At 50.8% G+C, this 21,085-nt stretch overlaps 1 protein-coding gene across 1 annotated transcript; it reads right to left on the bottom strand.

The window, feature by feature from the left end:
* FOXJ2 (forkhead box J2) lies at positions 1 to 21,079 on the bottom strand. The gene is made up of 11 exons (XM_040462942.1): positions 20,043 to 21,079; positions 13,361 to 13,707; positions 11,780 to 11,854; positions 10,261 to 10,329; positions 9,937 to 10,077; positions 9,299 to 9,494; positions 6,457 to 6,858; positions 5,974 to 6,075; positions 4,682 to 4,891; positions 3,949 to 4,047; positions 1 to 2,776 (listed from the first exon to the last, which is right to left on the bottom strand). Exons 2-11 carry the CDS (start codon positions 13,691 to 13,693, stop codon positions 2,688 to 2,690), a joined length of 1,716 nt encoding a protein of 571 aa, XP_040318876.1. The 5' UTR covers positions 13,694 to 13,707; positions 20,043 to 21,079; the 3' UTR covers positions 1 to 2,687.
* Positions 21,080 to 21,085: the final 6 nt, after the last annotated feature.

Here is a 21,085-nt window from a genome sequence, read left to right as displayed (position 1 = left end):
TTTTTTTTTTTTTTTTTTTATTAAGAAAGCATGCAAAAAACAACAACAACTTGTGAGACCAAACACCCCCTTGCCAGCCTGCACCAATGCAAAGCATTATGGGTGGTATGAAGGACTCACCAAACCAGAAACATGGGGGCTGAAGAGAGGAAAGCAAGGATGGGTGGACCTCTACCAAGTAACTGCTCCTTCGGTCCCTCTCCTCCAAATTTCTCCCCTATTTCCTCTTGGAGGCAGTGAGCTCCCGCGGTTTTGCACACATCACCCAATACAACAACAACTGTACTTCGAGCCCAGCAATGCCAGACTCTCCAAAAAAAGGTAGTATTCTTTCCATTGCGTGGAGGGGAGGGGAAACTGAGGCCCAAAGAGGGTCAGCTTTGTCCTGTGCCGTTTAGCAAGGCTGAGTTCAATGGAAGGGAGCTAAAAATCTCAGGAGGTCTGAGAGGCGATCTTCAGCCCTAGCCCCAAATTTCAGTTACTCCAGCTGCCCGCCAGAGCCTTAATGAGACTAGTTTCCAGAAGACACAGATGAATTATAAACAAGGAACATTTACATGTACCATTTAGTCTACCCTCGCAGATCCTGTGTGGAGCTGAGTAGAAAAGGGGCTTAGAGAAGAGAAGTGATCATCACTCATCGCTTGTAAAGGGGGAATCTTGGGGAGAACAGATGGCAGGGTGTACGTAGGAGGCACCTTGACTGGAAGGAATAAGGAACAGATGCCTAGAATAGGACCACGGGGCAAAGGCATCGTGCCACCCTCTGAGAGAAATTCTCCTTTCCCCAATGGGAAATATTACGTCATACTTCAACCCCACTGACCGCCCTCCAACACAACGGGGGATTCAAGCCACTCATGCCCCCATTTCTTACAAAGAACTTCACAGAAATAAAGTGCTCTTTAGTTAACCGCCCTTTCTTGCCCCTGTGCTCCAGCCTTCTTCAACGAGCTCTCGTGTATAACCCCCTTACAAAGAGAGGGAGGGGTGGGGGAGGGGGAAAAGCCGAGGAGCGGAAAGCTAGATCTCCTGGAAGTCATCGGTAAATAAAAGAATGTGAACGAAAAGCAGAAATCACGGAGAGAGTGGCCTTGTCCATTCCTTACATTTTTGTCCTGTAGCTTCCAGAAAGCGAACATTCAGGGAAATGGAAACAGAAGTAAAATTGTTTTTCCCTCTCATAACTAATATTCAACAATTAACATTAAGTACACACTAAGTACTTTGCAACAGTAACTCATGGCCACTCCTCGTTGGAGAGAAGTTGTCCCCGTACCTTATTCTGGGAGTCTCCTTTGATCCTCACAAACTCTCCCCTCTAGATTACGTACTCCCCACAACCTATCTCCTTCACGCCTCAAAAGCCTAATCGCAAAAGCTTCAGCCCCAGTGATCTGGATTCTGAGAGAAGTTACTTGCCCACATAGTTAAATAACTGCAATATTCCCTACCCATGTGTATGCCGACTCCTATTTCCTTCCCCCACCCTCCCACCGCTACCACTAAAGGTTCGGTTCTGCTATGATCAGCGGGAAAGAGATTCCCATGTTGTCCTAGCATAGGATGAGACTAAGAGGGCGAGAATGGCTCACTTTTCTTTCTTGAGAGTTCCAGAAAACGGGGGAAGAAAAATAAAAGGGAAGGAACTGAGCAAACAGCCGGAGGAGGACAAAATAAAATTTGCCGAATGGGCAAAAGGGATTGAAGGATCGTTTGTAAATGCAAATAAGAGCCACAGTGGATTTCCAGAGGAAATTATGTTTGAAAACTCAGAAGGGTTGAACTGAAGCCATCTCCTAAAAGCCCAACCTATACTGAATGGTTGTCCTCGTCCCTATCATAGAAGCAGAGTTCCGGCCAAGACCAAATCTATGCCCAATAGACAGAGGGCTAAGAACGAGCCAATGGAAGTTTCTAGTAGCATATACCCAATTTCTGACGGTTTTATATTCTATCGCCCCTCTACAGTACTTGACTCGACCCACCCCAGACCTCTTATTCCACTAGGATTTTATCGTCACCCTCCATCGCTCTTGCCCTTGATGGGGAGTGAGGCTCGGCAGAAGGAAGGATTGGAGATATAAAGGGACAAGGAAGAGCTCGGAGGACAAAATTAGCACCATTGAGTAAAACCTGCAAATTCGCGGCTGCCAAGCAGTGTTTCAGATCCCTTTTACTCGATAAGGTGGCTTCTCTAGGACTGGACTGAACTGACAGGAACAGAAAACGATTTAGGGCCAAAAGGTGGGATTAGCATCGAGTTTCTCAAAGAGAAAGGTAAATCAAAGTTGGAAACCCTTCTCTGCAGCCATCGGGGCCTCCCCTTCCAGCCAGATGATTTTAAATTAGCAAGGGGTGGACATGGTCCGTGGAGTAGGGACAGGAGACGGGGAACAGCATATAACCAATAATAATAATAACAATAATAATAATAATAATACCATAATAAGAATAATAATAAAAGAATTAGGGGGAAAAAACAAGAAGAAAGAGGAAGAAGGAGGCAGGAAAGGGGGGGGGTTATCTTCGGCAGCATCTTGCGGTGGCTTCTCTGACAGAGCAAGAAAAAAAGAGAATATATAAGTATATACAGGCAAGGAGGAAGGGAGGGGCTGGGGCTGCTCTTGCCCCACTGCCAGACTTCACCACCCAGCCTTGGGCTCGTGGCCACACTCCGTGATGCCCTAAGTGATCAAGTCCCAGTCGAAGTCATCAGGGATCTCCTCATTGGCACCAGGAGGTGGAACCGGTGGCCGAGGGACCATATGGTGTGCTGTCGGAAAGACAGGAAGAAATTAAAAGGAGAGCGGATGGGAAGCTATTCTCGCAACCTAGACAGGCAGTGCTCCGCCCCAAATAATTCCACGAAGGGCTGGAGAAACTATTGCCCTTATCAGCCCAGAGTTATTTTTGTTGCTTAGCCACCACTCCGGCTGGGTCTCAGGAAATAAACCAGAGTAAACAGGGTTACATGGCAATGTCATAGTAGGCAGGCACTAAGAATTATACTTATGAAGACCACGTGGCAATGAAAAAAAAATGCACAGAATGTACTGTTATATGAAATCACAGAACAGAAATTTGTATATGTACTACACGGATAAGGAACACATGGAGAAAGTGTCAGATGTCACCCGAAACACTGAAAACACTTGGGGTTAGGTGGGAAAATAATAGTGATTTAAAGTGAACAACCTGTTAATTCTATACTATTTATGGCAAGTTACGGTCTTCCTTCAACTCCCCCCCACTCCGCCCCCACCCGCAACAGAGATAGTTCAGTCCCAGGCCCCTGATACTAGAAGCCGGGTGACAGGAATGCAGACATGGGCACAAAGCAGGTCCATTTGTATAACATGTTCACTTTAACTGCCTGAGCGTATCTCCCATCTAGATTCCAAAGCTAGACATAAATGTTCTCCATCTTTCATTTATATGGATGCTTTTACTTCCTTTTGTTATTGCAGGCACAAGTTACGTTTAAAGCAAATCAGTCTTGAGGCGCCTGGGTGGCTCAGTCGGTTGGGCATCCGACTTCGGCTCAGGTCACGATCCCATGGTTCATGAGTTCAAGCCCCGCGTCAGGCTCTATCTATGCTGACAGCTCGGAGCCTGGAGCCTGCTTTGGATTCTGTGTCTCCCTCTCTCCCCACTCACACTCAGTCTCTCTCTCTCAAAAATAAATAAGCATTTTTAAAAAGACTTTAAGAAATAAATAAATAAATAAATAAATAAATAAAGTCAGTCTTCCTTAGGCTTCCAGGACCTATACCTCCCTAGCAAGGGGCCTGCCCTCTGGCCTTGGAACTCATGAAGGCTCACCCACTCCCAGCAGGGGCAGGTAAAAAGGAAAGAGAAGGCAGGCTCAGTGCCAGAGGAAAACAAGACAACTCGTCAGGGTAGACAGCGTTGGGGTGTTGGAGAAAAAAGCTTCCTGGCTCTTACCTGGGCGATTGTATCCTGCTGAGTCCTGGGTGGGGATTGGGTACATTGGTGACGGGCCAGGGTAGAGGTGGGGGGCTTGTGGGTGCACATAAGAGTTCACTGCCAAAGCAAGACAAGAATTATTTGAGTTACTTGAGTATGCTTCACTATACTCAATGAAGGAGGGCCCAATAGAGAAAGGAAAGGGAGTAATGCTTCCTCCTCTGAATGTCTTCTCCCTTCCCTACTCTGTTCTGTAGCTCCAGCAGGCATAAAGGCTTTCTGCAGGAGCTAACAGTCTTCCCCACTCCGTGTGAAAAGGCACCCTAATTGTCCCTAAAACTGTGAAATATCATAGCTATTAGAAGCATGACCCAATATAGAAACGTGATCATTGAATCCCTCGTTTCACTGGTTTGAAGCTCACGTAACTAGCGAATCTCAACTCCACCTGATATGATTCGGGTAGGGGTTGCTGAGACACAAATTTGGAATGGACCCTTTCCCTTCCCTTTCCTTAAGTAATTCTAGTCTCCCAAATTAAGGTGTACGAAGGAATCACACAGGTTTTCCATATAGGACTTTACTGACACGAGAGCCGTTCAGTCAGTCAGCATAGCAGCCAAACTAGTCCCACCGCCCAGGGTGGGTCACCGCCCATCAGACGGTTTTTCTCAATTCCGTCCGGCCCTCTGCCTCCCCCTCCCTTCTCATTACAAGCTCCACCCCCTCGGCAGCTTGCTTGGTTCACTACCTGGGTTCATGGCTGGCTCTTGCTTGCCACTGGTAAGGGCACAGGAGTCAGAGATACGGGCAGGGGCTGGTGGCCGGTGGGAGCCCCCCTGGGGGGGCACGTGACCAGTCTGAGTAAGGAAGTGGTTGAGTGAGTCACACAGATTGGCAATGTGATGCTGGTCGAGGCTCCAGTTCTTCTGCTCTGCCTGTCGCAGACACTCCATCAGTTCTGCAAACAGAGAAGCAAGAAATGCTACCCTCGGCAGAGGTCCCCAAGCCCCTACCGTGTCTACCCCCTGTCACTGTTCCAGCCACATCATAAGTCAACACCACGGGCTATACTCATTGCCAGCAGTAATCGACATCTCTTGGGGCTCTACGTTTTCAAACTCTTCTTCTTCTAGTTGTTCCTTACTAAATCCTTCTTATAACTTCCATCGTACTGGTAAAGAAAAGAAAATTTCCAAGTGAGTGAGTGAATTTGCCGTAGTCACGCTGGTAGTAAGCGGTGACAAAACGCCAAAATGGCGGGGCGCCTGGGTGGCTCAGTCGGTTAAGTGACCGCCGCCGGCTCAGGTCATGATCTCACGGTTCGTGGGTTCGAGCCCCACGTCGGGCTCTGTGCTGGACGCTTGCTCGGAGCCTGGAGCCTGCTTCAGATTCTGTGCCTCCTTCTCTCTCTGCCCCTCCCCCGCTTGTGCTCTGTGTCTCACTTGTGCTTGTGACTCACTCTGTGTCTCAAAAATAAATGAATGTAGGGGCGCCTGGGTGGCGCAGTCGGTTAAGCGTCCGACTTCAGCCAGGTCACGATCTCGCGGTCCGTGAGTTCGAGCCCCGCGTCAGGCTCTGGGCTGATGGCTCAGAGCCTGGAGCCTGTTTCCGATTCTGTGTCTCCCTCTCTCTCTGCCCCTCCCCCGTTCATGCTCTGTCTCTCTCTGTCCCAAAAATAAATAAACGTTGGGAAAAAATAAATAAATAAATAAATAAATAAATAAATAAATAAATGTAAAATAAACAAACAAACAAAAAAACCGCAGAATGGTGGTCCAGGTTTCTGAATTCCTGACAGCCTTCCCTCTCCGGGGACAGAAGTGGCTAGGATAAAAACACCGCCATACTTTGAGTGAGTTAAGGCAAAATTAATTAAAATTACTCTGAAAAGAACATCGGCATTGTCCACCCTGTGAAATATGGAGGGGAAGCAGTGGAGTCCTTCACCCTCAAACTTCCCCTTCTGGGTCTGGTTCCTACTGGGTTTTCCGCTAACGCTGTCTTCCCCTGCCCTCCGGTCACCACCTTTTCACCACTAACCTGAGAGCTGTGACTGTTCAATGCTGGACCAGTTGAGCCGATTCACCATCTTAAAGCTTTCCTTTAAGGAGTCGATATTGCAGCACCAGTCAGGAGGAAAGGCTGGAGAGAGAAGGGGCAAGTGGGTAAGAAACGGAGGGAAGGGTAAGCCGGCAGCCAGCCGACGGCGGGCCGCCCGCATGCCAGGTCCTCAATCACATCACAAACACCATCTCGCAATCTCCCTCCCTGGAGACTGAGGACTGGTAGAGCTACCGGCGCTCTAGGGATGGGCAGCCTCGAGGGCAGGCCAGAGACTACGTCCAGCAATCGAGGCTGGTCCGAGAATTCCAGAAGACAGAGCCCCAGGTGGCAAGTTGGGCTCACTCAGACGAGCGAACCGTAACTTCGGAACCGACCGCATCTCCAGGCGACAGTCCCACCCGGGGAGGGGGGGGGGTTCAGTCGGCCCTCCGCGGGGCCTCCCGGCACGTCCTTACTCACCGAAGCCAGTACTATTGACAGGAGCTTGGCCTGGTGCCTGCTGTGGCGGCGGAGGCGGTGGCTGGGCAGGATGGGCGTGCGGGTGGTGCTGGTGCGGGCGGTAGCCTCCGTGCTGCAGTGGGGGTGGGTGCATGGCCATCACGGAGGGAGGCCCGTAGCCCTCGGCCCCAGCTTGCTTCCCCCCTGGGGGGGTACAAGCATCCGGGCTCGGGGTGTGCAGCGGGGGCGCGCCCCCGACAGTCGAGGGGCCCTGGGCCGTTGCCTGCTGCTGCTGCTGCGGCTGGGACTGTTGGGGTGGCGGCTGTGGCGGCGGCTGCTGCTGCTGCTGAGGTGGCGGCGGCTGCTGCTGGTACATGTAGTAGTTGTTGGAGGGCGGCATGTCCCCCAGGAGAGACGAAAAGCCTGCGGGGCGGAGCAAGCAGGAGAGCCAATCGGGCAACGCGTTTTTCGGCCAAGAGGGATTTCCACGGGCTGGAGGTGGGAGGCCAGAAACCCCAGGCTTCAAAGGATACGGGCGTTCTGGGACAGCAAGGGTCCCCTCGGCCCCGTCTGCCTCCCACCGCTCCCCGACCTCTGCAGGTTTCACAGACAGAGGGAGGGCCTTGACAGCGTGGCAACTGCCGAAATTTCAGCAAAAAATCAGCATGTGCCTCTTTGTGCTATTCTTCGGGGACCTGGCAGGAGGCCCGGAACCATGGTCTCAAAAGAAGTCAGAAATCAGGTGGAGTTTAAAAAGTAAATTATAGGGGCGCCTGGGTGGCTCAGTCGTTGAGCGTCCGACTTCGGCTCGGGTCATGATCTTGCGGTCCGTGAGTTGAGCCCCGGTCGGGCTCTGGGCTGACAGCTCAGAGCCTGGAGCCTGCTTCCGATTCTGTATCTCCCTCTCTCCTGCCCCTCCCCCGATAACCAAGTCTCCATCATTAAGGATGCATACTGATATCGTATCTATAGGCGGGATGATATGTCTGAGAAGTTCATTAAATTACTCCAATTAAAAAAAAAAAAAAAGCTGGGTGGTAAATGAAACAAGCTGAACAAAATACTGGTAGCTGTTAGGGGCGCCTAGGTGCTCAGTTGGTTAAGAGTCTGACTCTTGGTTTCGGCTCAGGTCATGATCTCATGGTTTGTGGTTTTGAGCCTTGCTGACAGGCACGGAGCCTGTTTGGGATTCCCTCCCTCCCTCTCTCTCTGCCTCTCTCTAGCTCACACACGCGCACTCTCTCGCTCTCAAAAATAAACAGGGGTGTCTGGGTAGTTCAGTTGCTTAAGCGTTCAACTCTTGATCTCAGCTGTGAACTCACAGTTCTGCGGTCGTGAACTCACAGTTCTGCGCTGATGGCACAGAACCTGCTTCAGATGCTGTCTGTCCTCTCTGCCCCTCCCCTGCTTGTGCCCCCTCTCTCTCTCAAATGAATAAAGAACCTTAAAAAAAAATGTTTTAATAAATAAATTAACTAAAAAAATATATTGGTAGCTGTTAAAACTGGGCTGTGTTAAAGTTGGAAACGTAAGGGTTCATTATACAGTTTTCTCTAGTCTTGCAGATGTTTGAGATTTTTCCTGCTAAAAACCGACATAAATATAACAATGCTAAAAAATTGTCTCACAACATAGCAGGAGTTCTGAGGGTAAGGATACCACTGCTGCCCCCTCGTGGCCATCCTCTAAATGACCTGCGTTCAGCCATAAAGTCACTGCCCTTCGTTCTGGAAAGGGGAATCCCTCCAACTCACTTTCTGAACCTAATAACCTAGCCTGCCTCTTGAAACGGCTGTCCTTCAGAATTAAGCCAGAAGAGCTGGACTCCACAAACAATTTTATTTTATGAGATGCTTCCCCTGACCAGTGACCACCCTCCCCTTGGGTTAAAAAGAAGATAAAAGGCCAGGGCGCCTGGGTGGCCCAGCGGATTAAGCGTCCAACTCTTCGTTTCGGCTTTCAGGTCACGATCTCCCAGTTCGTGAAATCGAGCCCCATGTAGGGTTCTGTGCTGGCAGCACAGAGCCTGCTTGAGATTCTCTTTCTCCCTCTCTCTCTGTCCCTCCTGCTTCTCGTGCTTGCGCTCTCTCTCTCTCTCTCTCAGAACAAATAAATAGACATTAAAACGTTGAAAAAGGGACACCAGGGTGCTTCAGTTGGTTAAGCATCAGGCTTTGGCTCAGGTGAGTTCAAGCCCCACACAGGACTCTCTGCTGTCAGCACAGAGCCCGCTTCAGATCTTCTGTCTCCCTGTCTCTCTGCCCCTTCCCAACTTGCATGCTCTCTCTCTCTCAAAAATAAACATTTTTTAAAAAACTAAAAAGGAGGGGCGCCTGGGTGGCGCAGTTGGTTAAGCGGCCGACTTCAGCCAGGTCACGATCTCGCGGTCTGCGAGTTCGAGCCCCGCGTCGGGCTCTGGGCTGATGGCTCAGAGCCTGGAGCCTGTTTCCGATTCTGTGTCTCCCTCTCTCTCTGCACCTCCCCCGTTCATGCTCTGTCTCTATCTGTCCCCAAAATAAATAAACGTTGGAAAAAAAAAACCAAAAAACTAAAAAGGAGTGCCTGGATGGGTCAGTCACTTAAACGTCCAATTTTAGCTCAGGTCATGATCTCACAGTCCGTGAGTTCGAGCCCCGCATCGGGCTCTGTGCTGACAGCTCAGAGCCCGGAGCCTGGTTCGGATTCTGCGTCTCCCTCTCCCTCTGCCCCTCCCCCGCTCATGTTCTGTCTCTTTCTCAAAAATAAAGAAACATTAAAAAATATATATATAAGACAGATGGGAGAGAAGAGAACGTCACCACCCATTCAGAAGTACAAGTATAAGCTGAAGATGTTCATGCTCTCATCCCAAGTGCAGACTCACCATGCTGAGAGGAGGAAGATTTCTCCAGCATGGATTTGTAGAGGTTGCGGAAGGACCAACTTAGATCCTGAAAATTGATCTCTGAGTAGGAGAACTTGAAGTCATGGTTGGTATTATACAGGGGAGGGGGACCCTCAGCGCTTTCTCGGCCTGGAGCCCCGGCTGCCACTGCTCCGCCATCCACAGATCCTGTGCCCTGCAAAAAGGAGTAAGAAAGACTTGATGCGTGTCCTAAATAAGGCCCCAAACAGCCCTTGAATGGTCCCCAAGCTCTCTGGCTTGCCGTCATCCTCTCCTGACTTTTCAGTGAATGAATGTCATGTTCTCCTTCTGTCTCATTTATTCCTACCACGATTACCTCTAGCCCTTTTCTTATGTTCCATCCACCTTCCTCTCTCCTAACCTTCTGGCTCCCCTTCTTCTCGTCTTACCACTTTATTCCCCCCGATCACTCTCCACGTTCTGTTACGTCTACCTCTCAGCTTCCCTCTTGTGCTCTCCCCTTCCTTCCCAATTTATCTCCTACTGCATCGCAAATCCCCAATACGTAGTTTTGAACTGGCAGATGTATGAAACCATTCAACTGTCCCCCACCCCCATCCACGCATCCCTAGGCACCTGACACCTCTACTTCTCACCTGGCTGTAGCTGGTGATAGATGTGGGGCTCTGAAGGGACATCTGAGGATTCCCCTCGGAAGGCAGTGAGGCTTCTCCACTCCCTGGAACGCCTCCCCGTGGGCTCTTGCTTGCCTCCTGTTCTGGCGAGTCTTGAGATAGCTAAGGATTGTGAAAGAACAAAATCTATACGTAGAAACCAAACATCCTCCCAAGACCCATGGTTTCACCTCTGCGGGCATTCCTCCTTTGCCCCAAACATAGAAAAGGACTGAAAATACGGGAAAGGATGCGGAAGGAGCAGGTGGAGCAGAAGCAGCCCCTCCCCACGAGGTGGGGACTTACATCATCATCTGGAGGGTGTCTTCTCTTCCGGGAGATGTCAGGGCAGGTGTCGATCGTCCAGTAAGAGCCCTGGAAGGAGAACCCATCCCCACAGAAAACAAAATCATTACACATGGAAATTCCCACCTCTGGTAAAGCAGATATTTGGGAGAATTTTCACCAACAAATAAGTCATATTAAGAAAAATAACCGGAGAGGGGTATCTGGGTGGCTCAGTCAGTTAAGCGTCCGACTCTTGGTTTGCCTCAGGTCGTGATCTCAGGGTTTTGAGTTCAAGCCCTGCATCGGGCTCTGCGCTCACAGTGTGGAGCCTGCTTGGGATTCTCTCTCTCCCTCTCACGCTGTCTCAAAATAATTAAATAAACTTATAAAAAAAAAAAAAGAAAAGAAAAAGGAGGGGCACCTGGGTGGCTCAGTCGGTTGAGCGTCCGACTTCAGCTCAGGTCATAATCTCGCAGTTCGTGAGTTCGAGCTCCGTGTCGGGCTCTGTGCTGACAGCTCAGAGCCTGGAGCCTGCTTCAGATTCTGAGTCTCCCTCTCTCTCTGCCCCTTCCTGGTCATGTTCTGTCTCTGTCTGTCTCTCAAAAATGAATAAACGTTAAAAAAATTTTTTGAAAAAAAGAAAAACAAAAGGAAAAGAAATGGAGAACCACACAGAATCCTGAGGGAACTGGCTATTTTTGAGGAGTAAATACGTCCTAAAAGCCCAACGAGTATGTCAGAGGTATGCCCAGTGGTCCAAACATAGGCCTGGATTGTTCTGGAGGGCCAAAACATTGGTATCTAGTTCAAAGAGCTGGAAATGTCCAGACACAACCCTTCCCTTCTGTGTGATCTGAGGCAAGGCTCTCCTGAACTCTAGTGTCCACATTGATCCAATGAAGAAACTGGTCTATCTCTTTTCCCCTTTAAAGATAAAAGTCATGGGGTTTTTGTACAGAAAAGTTCCTACAAAGGTTCTGAAGTCCACCTTTTACATCTAGAAAGAGTACCACACATTAAAAAAGACAGCATTAAAGTCAACTTTACCATAAATAAGTCTATTTAAAAATAAGATTTCACCATTTTTCTTTTTTTTTTAAATTTTGTTGTTGTTGTTGTTGTTGTTAATGTTTATTTATTTTTGAGAGAGGGAGAGACAGAGTGCAAGCTGGGGAGGGGCAGAGAAAGAGAGGGAGACACAGAATCTGAAGCAGGCTCCAGGCTCCCAGCTGTCCTCACAGAGCCCGACGTGGGGCTCGAACTCATGAACCATGAGATCATGACCTGAGCCGAAGTTGGACGCTCAACCAACTGAGCCACCCAGGCGCTCCTTTCAGCATCTTTTCTTAATCACTCATGCTAGTGGAGGCCCACAAGCTTGATAGCCACGCTGTTCCTTTGAGAAAAAAATAAAGCTGCTTCTCTAATTAACAGGATTTCCTCTTCTGGATAATTAAAACAGCCACAGGACTCCGGGCTGTCAACTACTCCTCTCTCCTTCCTGCCCCTTCTTTCAATGCTTACAGGAGTGTCTCACCTTCCCAGGGTCATCCCGAGGTCTGGGCACCTTCCGGAAACACTTGTTGAGAGAAAGGTTGTGCCGAATTGAATTCTAGGGAAACAGAGAAGCAAGTTAGCTTTGAGCATTGTGTAAAGCAGAAAATTTTCCAACAGGACACAGAGGGACACCAAAGGACATAACACACAATAAAGTTCAAGTACCAAGCAAACTGAGCACCTCTTTACTGATGGAGGAACTTACCTACTAGACAGCAAGAGCAATGAGACACGAAAATGAGGAAATTAAACTGATGGGAGGTAATGGCTATAAACTTGACCACCAGGTGCTTCCAGTATATAAAAGAAGTATATAATCTGATTATGTAGTTTTTCAATCTTTCCACCCAACTGAAAATAGGCTTATAAACGCCTCAAAATCACATCTGTCCAGGGGGGCCCGCGTGGCTCAGTCGGTTGAATGTCCGACTTCAGCTCAGGTCATGATCTCCCAGTTCGTGGGTTTGAGCCCCGCGTCGGGCTCTGTACGGACAGCTCGGAGCCTGCTTCGGATTCTGTGTCTCCCTCTCTCTCTGCCCCTAACCCACTCACATGCGGTCTCTGTCTCTCTCAAAAATAAATAAACATTAAAAAAAAATGCTTTTTGAAATCACCTCTGTCCAGTTTCTTAATTCATTCTATCCGTGGTCAAACAATAACACTTGAAAACGGTTTATGTAAATAAAAACAAAACATAAATTAGGAGCAAAACAACGGCACAGGTCCACCTTTTGTTTTCTCAACCGCCCACGGAATGCTCACATTTGGAGGAAAGAAGCCATGTTGCCTATGTGTGCTGGGTGAGGTTGGGGGTTGTGGTTTGTGGCGGGGGCATATTCATAAAGGAAAACCTGAACGCCTTTAATAGTCTCCAGCTCATCATCTGGTTTGTACATTAACTGGTGATTTGCAGAGCGAAAGAACTGCGTTAGAGTCCCAGTCCTACTCAACAATTGGCAGATGAGCTGCGCTTCCAAAAAACTGAGAACATCAGTCTTCCTTCTCTGCCTGGAAGAGGAGTTTCCTTCCTCCTTTAGCTCCAGCCAAACAACTTATCCTCTTAGGACTTGCTTGGCGGATGAGGTGTTGGTGAAGGACCTTATTATTATTATTATTAGTGGCATACGATTCTTTAAAAGAGGAGGATTATGTGCAATGAAGCTTTGGAAATCTGATGAGGCTCCTACCTCTAGGTAGGAAGGAGCAATGCCATGCCTTGCACAGTGACTTGAACATAGCAGCGTGGCAATAAGCATTTGTGAAATGAATGAATCTCCTTTTTGAGGACTCAGAAGATAAGAGGGTATGACGAGCAACAAGCATCCTGCCGTCCTCATAACTACACTCAGTAGCTCGGTATCCCTTGGAGTTTCCCTGATATACCTTATGAAAGTTGTTCAACTCTGAAAAAGAGCAGGGGATGGGAAATGGTAAGATTTTTAAGTTCGCACATCTCTGCAACAGGTCAGAGCGAACCGGACCAGGTTACAGGAAGAAACAAAAGTCGAGGAAAAGGTTGTCAAGGGCTGAAAATAAGCGCAGGCTACAGAAGCCATCCCACCTTCCAACCGATGCCAGCGTTCTTGTAATAGGGGAAGTTGTCACAGATCCAGCGGTAAATCTCGCTGAGGGTCATCTTCTTGGCAGGAGAGGAGTTGATGGCATAGGTGATGAGGGTGGCATAGCTGTACCGTGGTTTGCCATCCTGGTGGACAGCTGCCTCGTCTTTGCTCAGGGTGGCATTCGGATCTGTGGGTGAGCCCGGCGGGCACTTGCGGCCGCCACCTGGAGGCCCAGCCTGGGAGGCACTCCCAAGCTTCTCAATGGTAGCTCGAAGGGTCAGCTGCGGGAGCCAGTCTATGGAGGTGAGGCTACTCTCTAGGTCAGAAGCCATGGTACTTCTGGGTTCTGCACAGAAGAGAACAAAGGGGAGAGTAAAATAGAATAGGGGAGTGTAACCTCCGCTTACAAGCGGCAAATAATATTCAAATCTTTGCGCTTTCAGGGAAGTAGAGCTTCTTCGCACTAGAATTCCCACAGGAGACTGTCATGGGAAGGCCCTCAACCAAGTGTCCCCAAAGCCCCGAACAACGTATCAGCCAATCGTCTATCGGATGACAGATTGGTACTTACCTTACATCTTAACGTAGGACAAGCCAATAGGACTCCCTCCCTTCCTTCAGGACTAAGAGAGATATCAAACCACCCACGGAATTGAGCTATTCCCTCCATCCTCCTTACTTGAAACCCTGCAACATAACATTTTAAACTATGTAATTAAGAAAACAAAAACAAAAACTTCATATACCAGGTAAAATCAGCCAAAGTCTACTCTACGATCATGTGACTCTTGTTTGATTACATACAACATACCCGATAGATAGCACAAGTGAACATGTAAAGAAAAACAGTCTGAGTAAACACAAATGCACACTAACGAAGCACACACCGACACTTCTTCACGATGTTTTGTATCAGCTCTATTTGAGCGCGCACCCTGTTGATTCCCACACATGCGCACCTGAGGCACATGAGATCTATCCCAAGCATAAATTGCATATGACAACCAGCAAAGGACAGATCGGACGCGAGACACACACGCGAACGGTGGCCCGCGTCCCCAGAGATCGCAACCGGCTACACAACGTACATTACCAGCAAAGCACAGAGTCACACACAGAGGCAACAGATCCTGAGTAGGGCTGCCCTCGCACCTTTAAGGCTACCCCTGGCGAGCTCCCGCCCACAGACACCAAACCGACACCAGGAAGAAGGCATCAGCAAGGACCTCCCACCTCTCAGCCCGCCGGGCTTCAAGGAGCCCGGGAGACACCCGGCTGCGTGCACACCGGTAACAATCAGATAGCCCGGCTAAAAATAGCCACTCCGGGGCCAAGAGCTGGCTCCCCTTCCTTCCCAGCCAGGCACACACACACACACACACACACACACACACACACACACACACACGCTCCGCTGCACCTCCGTGCAAACTCCTGGCGCTGCCAGACCGCCCACGCCTGATGTTTGCACACCCTGCCGCCACCCACACCGCCTGGGCGCTCCTGCTGGCGGAGAGGTGTAGCTAGAGTGACGTCTCCGCGGGGGAAGGTGAAGAACGCCGGGTGCTGCCTGTACTGCAGGGTCTAGAAAGGCTGGCAGGAAGCGCTTGGTAGCCATTTGGCGCTCCCCTACGGCCCATGCCGGCAAGCCCCTGGAGCACTTGCTGCCTGACGGGTTTGTGCCTGCACCGCCCGGGAGATGCGGGGCCGGTGTTTCTTTCTCGTGCCCCTGCTGAGAGCCCCACCGGGGCATCTGTCGCGAGGAGCCGGGGCGGGCGCGCCTCAGCATTCAGAATCCTGGGCAGAAATACATCGCGTATGTGATCTCTAAATCCGCACCCGGATAATAGGCACAAGCATGGCACACACAAATCCACACACTTTGCAGGTCAAAAAGCTCAACCCCAGATACGACCGCCAAACCCTCTCTCCGGACTCCAACACACCCTTCAGGCCGTCAGCTCACTCTTCGACCGGTGACCCTTCCCCTTGAGATTCACCCTTTCTCCTCAGGGTCAGAGTTCTCACTCGTGTCCCTCTCCCCCACCCCACCCCCCAGGTCCCCGCCCACGCGATCTTTGCATGTACACACATGTCCCCCGTGCTGTGGGCCTCACCAGCGACACACCCACTCCACAAGGCTGAGGGAAACACCTTAGTGCCTCAGGGGACTGAGCAGCAAGAGACCCAGTTGAAACCCAAGAACTGTTGACAGGAGGAAGGAAAAAAAAAAAAAAGGCTAGGTTTATAAATAGCATCATGAAGGGGCTTCCCCTTCACCCTCAGCTTCTCTCCCCACCATCCTCCTTTTCAGCCCACCACTACCATCTGGCCTTAAAATCATGGAAACCTCGGTGGCTCAGTCGGTTGAGCATCTAACTCTTGATTTCAGCTCATGTCATGATCTCATGATTCATAAGATCGAGCCCCGCATGGAGCTTGGCATGGACTGTGTAAACCCCGTTTGGGTCTCTCTCTCTCTCCCCCCCTCCCTCTCTCTCTCTCTCCCCCTCCCTCTCTCTCTCAAAATAAATAAATAAACATTTTTAAAAAATCATGGAAACTTGGGAACTGATAGGGACATCTAATCATTCCAGGAAGCGTCAGACCTCCTAGCACATTAGTAAGTCAAAACTCCGTAACATCTGGGATAAAGCAGGGCACCTGGGGCAATAATCGGTCCTACAGCTGGGTTTTCCCAGCTGAACAGTAGTAACATGACAATCAGCAGGTTCTCAAGGACCAGAGTTCCCCTGGACCCTCCCCAGAAAGGATGGGGGGGGGGGCTGTAAAGAATCCCCCTGCTCAAGATCTCCTGCTCAAGATCCCTAGGAAACCTCATCTTAAGAACACAGAAGACTTCCAGGATGCTTCATTTGAAAGTCTCCCCACGTTGGACAGGGACAATCTACAGAGTAAATTTCAAATGGTTTACAGAACCCGTGTGGCACATGCCGATCACCGTGAATTCCAGAAGGGGAAGCACTCTCAGCCTTTTGCTAGTTGTTCTGTGCCCTGCCCTCTCCGCAACGCGGCAAGCAGGTTAGGAGAGGTTAAATTTAACCTCTCCACAGCAGCCTCCCGGTCAGCCCTCCAGATACCACCCAGCGCTCAAAATATATCTTAACCTTACCAGCTACAAGACGCTTGCAGCAAAAGGTCCTTCTGATCTTTTCGCACCATTCTCCCTTTACCCATCGGACTTCCTTGCCCTCGCCACTTCCCCATTCTTGAAGGGCAGCCTAATGCATAGGATCTCAGAGACTGAGGTTCCTCGGTTCTATTCCCCACCTTGACACTGACTCACCAACACTAAATGTACCGAACCACCCCTTGCTCCCTGAAGTCCTGATGCCTCGGTTTCCCCCTTCAATAAAAGGGATGGAGTCATAAACACTGCCAAAGCTTCCTCCCTGGAGGGAAGTGAATGAAGCTTAACGAGCTCGTGGCTGCCACGCATTCCATGCTCCCCAAAATAATGGCAGGAGGCTAATGTTCAGGGCTATTATTAGAAAAGCAAACAAGAGGTACTTCCATGTCTCCCTCGACCAACCTAGTTACCCAGACCTCTCTCTCCAGGTGGGCCTCGTGCCACTGGGCCTGGGCAGAACCTGAGTCAGGCTACATTCTTCTCTGCGTGCTGGAAGACTGAAAGGAAATACCCATAGAAACTGGGAAAGGCAGCCAGAGGGCAGGCTCCATCAGATCCACAGGACCTCTAAGGAAGACTACAGTACTGGGGGAAAGGCTGAGAAAAACCAAAAGACACTCTGTTGGAGCAGAAGACTGATCCTGGATGAGACACGTAAGATCCCAAATAAGAGGCACGGTTTTCTTCCCGCTTTATCTGAAAGGCCAATAATTGTTCCCTGTATGGTGCCAGGTCAGGCATTAAGGAGCGATAACTCCCTGCCACGTACAGAATGCCAAAACTAACAGAGCAGTGGTTAAGTTTACCACATTACCAATTACCAGCCAGGCCGCCTGGGTTTCAAGCCTGGCTCCACAACCCACTGGCTGTGCCAGCGCAGGCAAGTTACTTAACCTCTCTGTGTTGCAGTTTCTTCTATAAAATAGAGATAACTGCACCTACATAGGGTTGTTGTGACGATCGTCTCGAGTTGATATTTTCAAAGTATTTAGCACGTGTTATGTAAGTATAGCTATTTTTTTTTTTAAATGGGGCAGGAGGGGAGAGAATATTAGAAATTAGAAACTAGAAAACAGACCAGAGAGGTAAGACTGGAAGCAGCAAAGCCCGCCACGGTTTACAAAACCTGCGCTGAGCTTGCAGTAGCTTTCGGGATGTCAGAACCCCCAAACTTTTCCTTGGGGGATCGTGTCACCCCAGTGCTGACCGAGGCCAGGATGAAGTAAACTCCGAAGATGAAGGAGTGAGGGCATATCATCTCTTGTTTTTCAGCAAGAACCAGATCTCGTCGTAAAAGACGCGATCTGGAAAACAGCCCTTTCCGAATCGTAGCTTAATCCAGGCCCACAGCCATCTGCTTCTAACGGATTCCACAGAGGCAGGGAGAATTAGGGAAACCCAGTCCCGGCCAGGCCGTTACACGGTGCGGTGGTGGGACACCTGGTAGTTCTGGGACGTGGTTTGCCCTGAGCCATTCAACAGGTTGCATTCCAGCGTCTGGGAAAGCACTTTGTAAAGAAATAAGCTGCTATTACACCACAGTCGGCTCTTTCAAGAGGTGGGGGAGGGAGTCCTAGAGTTGAGAGCCAAGGATCCTCATGCTTTTGAGACCAGAGACATCAGAAATTAAACTCGGGGCGCCTGGGTGGCTCAGTGGGTTGAGCGTCCGACTTCGGCTCAGGTCATGAGCTCACCGTCCGTGAGTTCGAGCCCCGCGTCGGGCTCTGTGCTGACAGCACAGAGCCTGGAGCCTGCTTCCGATTCTGTGTCTCCCTCTCGCTCTCTGCCCCTCCCCCACTCATGCTCTGTCTCTCTCTGTCAAAAATAAATAAACATTAAAAAAAAAAGGAATTAAACTTTCCTGCTAGTTCTAGAAGTGGCCCCCAGGCTGACCCTGAGCTGCCCTGCCGCAGGAGACGACTTTCGTGCAGCCATTCATGAGGGTTCCCACCGGCCAGGGCAGGCCGAGCCTTTTCTCCAAGCAGAGCATCCTGACCAGCACCTTCTCTAGGTCCTTGCACAGGAGCACCTGCTTCTAGAGGCCTACCAGAAACATAGGATTCTGGGTGATTGGAGGTTTCGCGTGAAAAGTACATGCGTAACTGTCTCCACACACGTAACCACTCGAAACACAGAGGAGCCACATTCACCTGAATGAAGAAACACGTGCACACCCTTCTATAGCACAGCCGTAAAAAGCCGGATCGTAACCCTGCCTCATACACTACTAGCCGGTAGCTTCCAGGACCAAGTACGTGCATTTAGGGACTCAGGCAGCCCCCCACGGCTCAGACAGAGAAAGAAGAAGAAAACACCAAAATCACGTAGGATGAAGCCTCCCACTTGGTTTGGCTGTGAGGTGCCTGCCAATGATGAGGTAGATGCTAATGGCACAACAGGAAAGCTAACGACCCCGGGCTGAAAGACACCCTGCTGACCGCAGCGCCCCCCTCCGGTTCAGCTAGCGGGATTTCCTGGCACAGTTCTCCTGCCTTCTCTGAAGAGTCTGGGCTTTGATGATTCCTGCTCATGTCTCATGAGAGAAAACTTCAATATAAGCTTCCAGAGACACGGAACCGAACAAGAAACAGGAAGGGACAAGATGAAGCTGTTAGGTGCTCTTCTGAAAGAAAACTCATCAGAGGTCAAATCTCCCTGGTGGTCAACTGATTCGGATGGAAGAGTGGAAGGAGGCTAGGCAGCGGCACCCTTCTCTTCCTATCCGGGATCTACCTTTTCCTGAGGACCTGTCAGTGTAGGGCAGGAGCTGCGGAGGGCACAGGGGCAGTGGTACGGGGCCAGCCCCAGGGAGGAACTTCGACCCAGGAGTTAGACTTCCCTACACCCTTTCTTCTTGCCTTGGGATGTGGGGGCTGTCCCTTTTCCCTTTGGAGTTTATTGCCAGAAGATTTTATTCCATCCAGGAATGAGAATGTCACAAGAGAAGGCCTCCTGGTGTCTGAGGAAGGGTGAGTGGGGACAGGCTGATCATCTTGTCCAGGAGACGGTAACCACAGGGGTGGGAGAAAACGATCTGCTGGACATTAAGCTGAGGCAGGGTTCCAAGGTAAGAAAACGCAATGCCAATGGAGGCTAGTCAAGTCCAGGCTCTGGGATGCCACGATGACTTTGGGGCGGGCCCACTCTGGGGTGAAAAAAGCCCCCAAACGGAGGAAGGTATGGGAGTCCGGTTGGGATGTGTCCATCATTATTACGCCGTATGGATGGCGTTGTGAAAATGCAAGTGTTTGCTGATCTTCCTCTGCCGTCAGCATGAAAACGTACATTTCCCCGGGGACCTCAAATGACTCCCATCCGTCTAGTCCTCAAACGCTAAAGAAGCCCATTTCCCAGAGCCTGGGCGGCAAGATGTCAGTTGGAATCCGAGAGCTTCCTCAGAACACATTGCCCTGGGGATTCTCTGAGTTATTACCCTACCTTCCCCGGCAGTGAAACCCACGAGCCACCAGCTCAGCCCCTTCACCCACTAGTACCTAAAGAGGACAGAGAAGGTGAAAGAGAGCACTAACCTGTCTCCAAGGTTCCCCCAGCAAAGGGAGGGAACCACCTGGTACTGGAGTTTGGGGTTGGAGGGACTCCCCTCTTCAAAGGCAGATGAAGCGTGTCATCCTCGGTGGCTCTTCCCGTACTTGGCTGAGCATCCCAAGCTGGGGAGGGGAACCGGGTCCCCTGAAGGTGAGGAGCGGAGGGAGGAGGGGGAGGGGGAGGGGGAGAAGGAGGTCCTACCTGGGGAAGGTGGCACACCCCCCACACCCTGCCTGTTCCCCTGGGGAGGAGGGGAGGAGCCTCTCCCAACCAGGAGTTGTCTCCTCCCCCTTGGGGGAGTCCCCCTCCCCCCCAAAGTGGATCTTTCGGGAGTGGAGGGCTCCTTGTGTCTGCTGGAGATCTGAGCGGAGGGGCTCTGCCCTGTTCCACTGTCTAGGTACAAGGAAGTTGAGGGGACAGTTCTTCCCCTCTCCTGAAAGGCTGAAAGCCGACTCCTCTTCTGTCCCTGGAGGGTCCCCCGCTTCTCAATGCAAGGACTCCTCTCCCCCGTGAGTACTGGATAGGATGCAGGGCGCCTACTCCATAGGCATTTCCCCCTTTTCTCTTCGCCTCGAAAAGTCCTGAACTGCTGAGAGTGTGCGTTTGGAGGGGTGGAGGCACGCTGGGGCGGTCTCACTCGGTCGGCTTCCTTTAGTAAGATCACCCCTTTCTACTTCTGGAGGTCTATCCCCGGGCCAGGATGGGGGTTTTCCTCGCCCCTACGAAGGAGAGAGTCTCCCCTCCAGGGGTCTCCCCCTTGCCTCGCCCGAGTGGTGAGGGTCTTCCCTCCGGCCGGGAGAGAGGCTGCTCCCCGTCCCCGCTCCCGCCTCCGCTCCGGGGGTGCCCCCGAGGGTGGGGTTTTCCTACTCCCCGCTCTCCCTGAGCTGGCCTGGGCAGCAGGGTCCGGGAGGCCGCGGCTCCCGTCGCCGGTCCCCGGCCACTGTGGCGGCAGCGCCTCCTCTAGTCCCGTCCCGTCCGGTCCGCTCCCTCCGGCGCGTGAGGCCCCCGGCGCTGCCACCTCTCGGGC

This window comes from Herpailurus yagouaroundi, unplaced genomic scaffold, assembly GCF_014898765.1.
Source record: "Herpailurus yagouaroundi ecotype Mexico unplaced genomic scaffold, PumYag 355, whole genome shotgun sequence".
Classification (NCBI taxonomy): Eukaryota; Metazoa; Chordata; class Mammalia; order Carnivora; family Felidae; genus Herpailurus; species Herpailurus yagouaroundi.
Note: the sequence above shows the minus strand (reverse complement) of the source record. Positions and strands in the feature narration are given on the sequence as shown.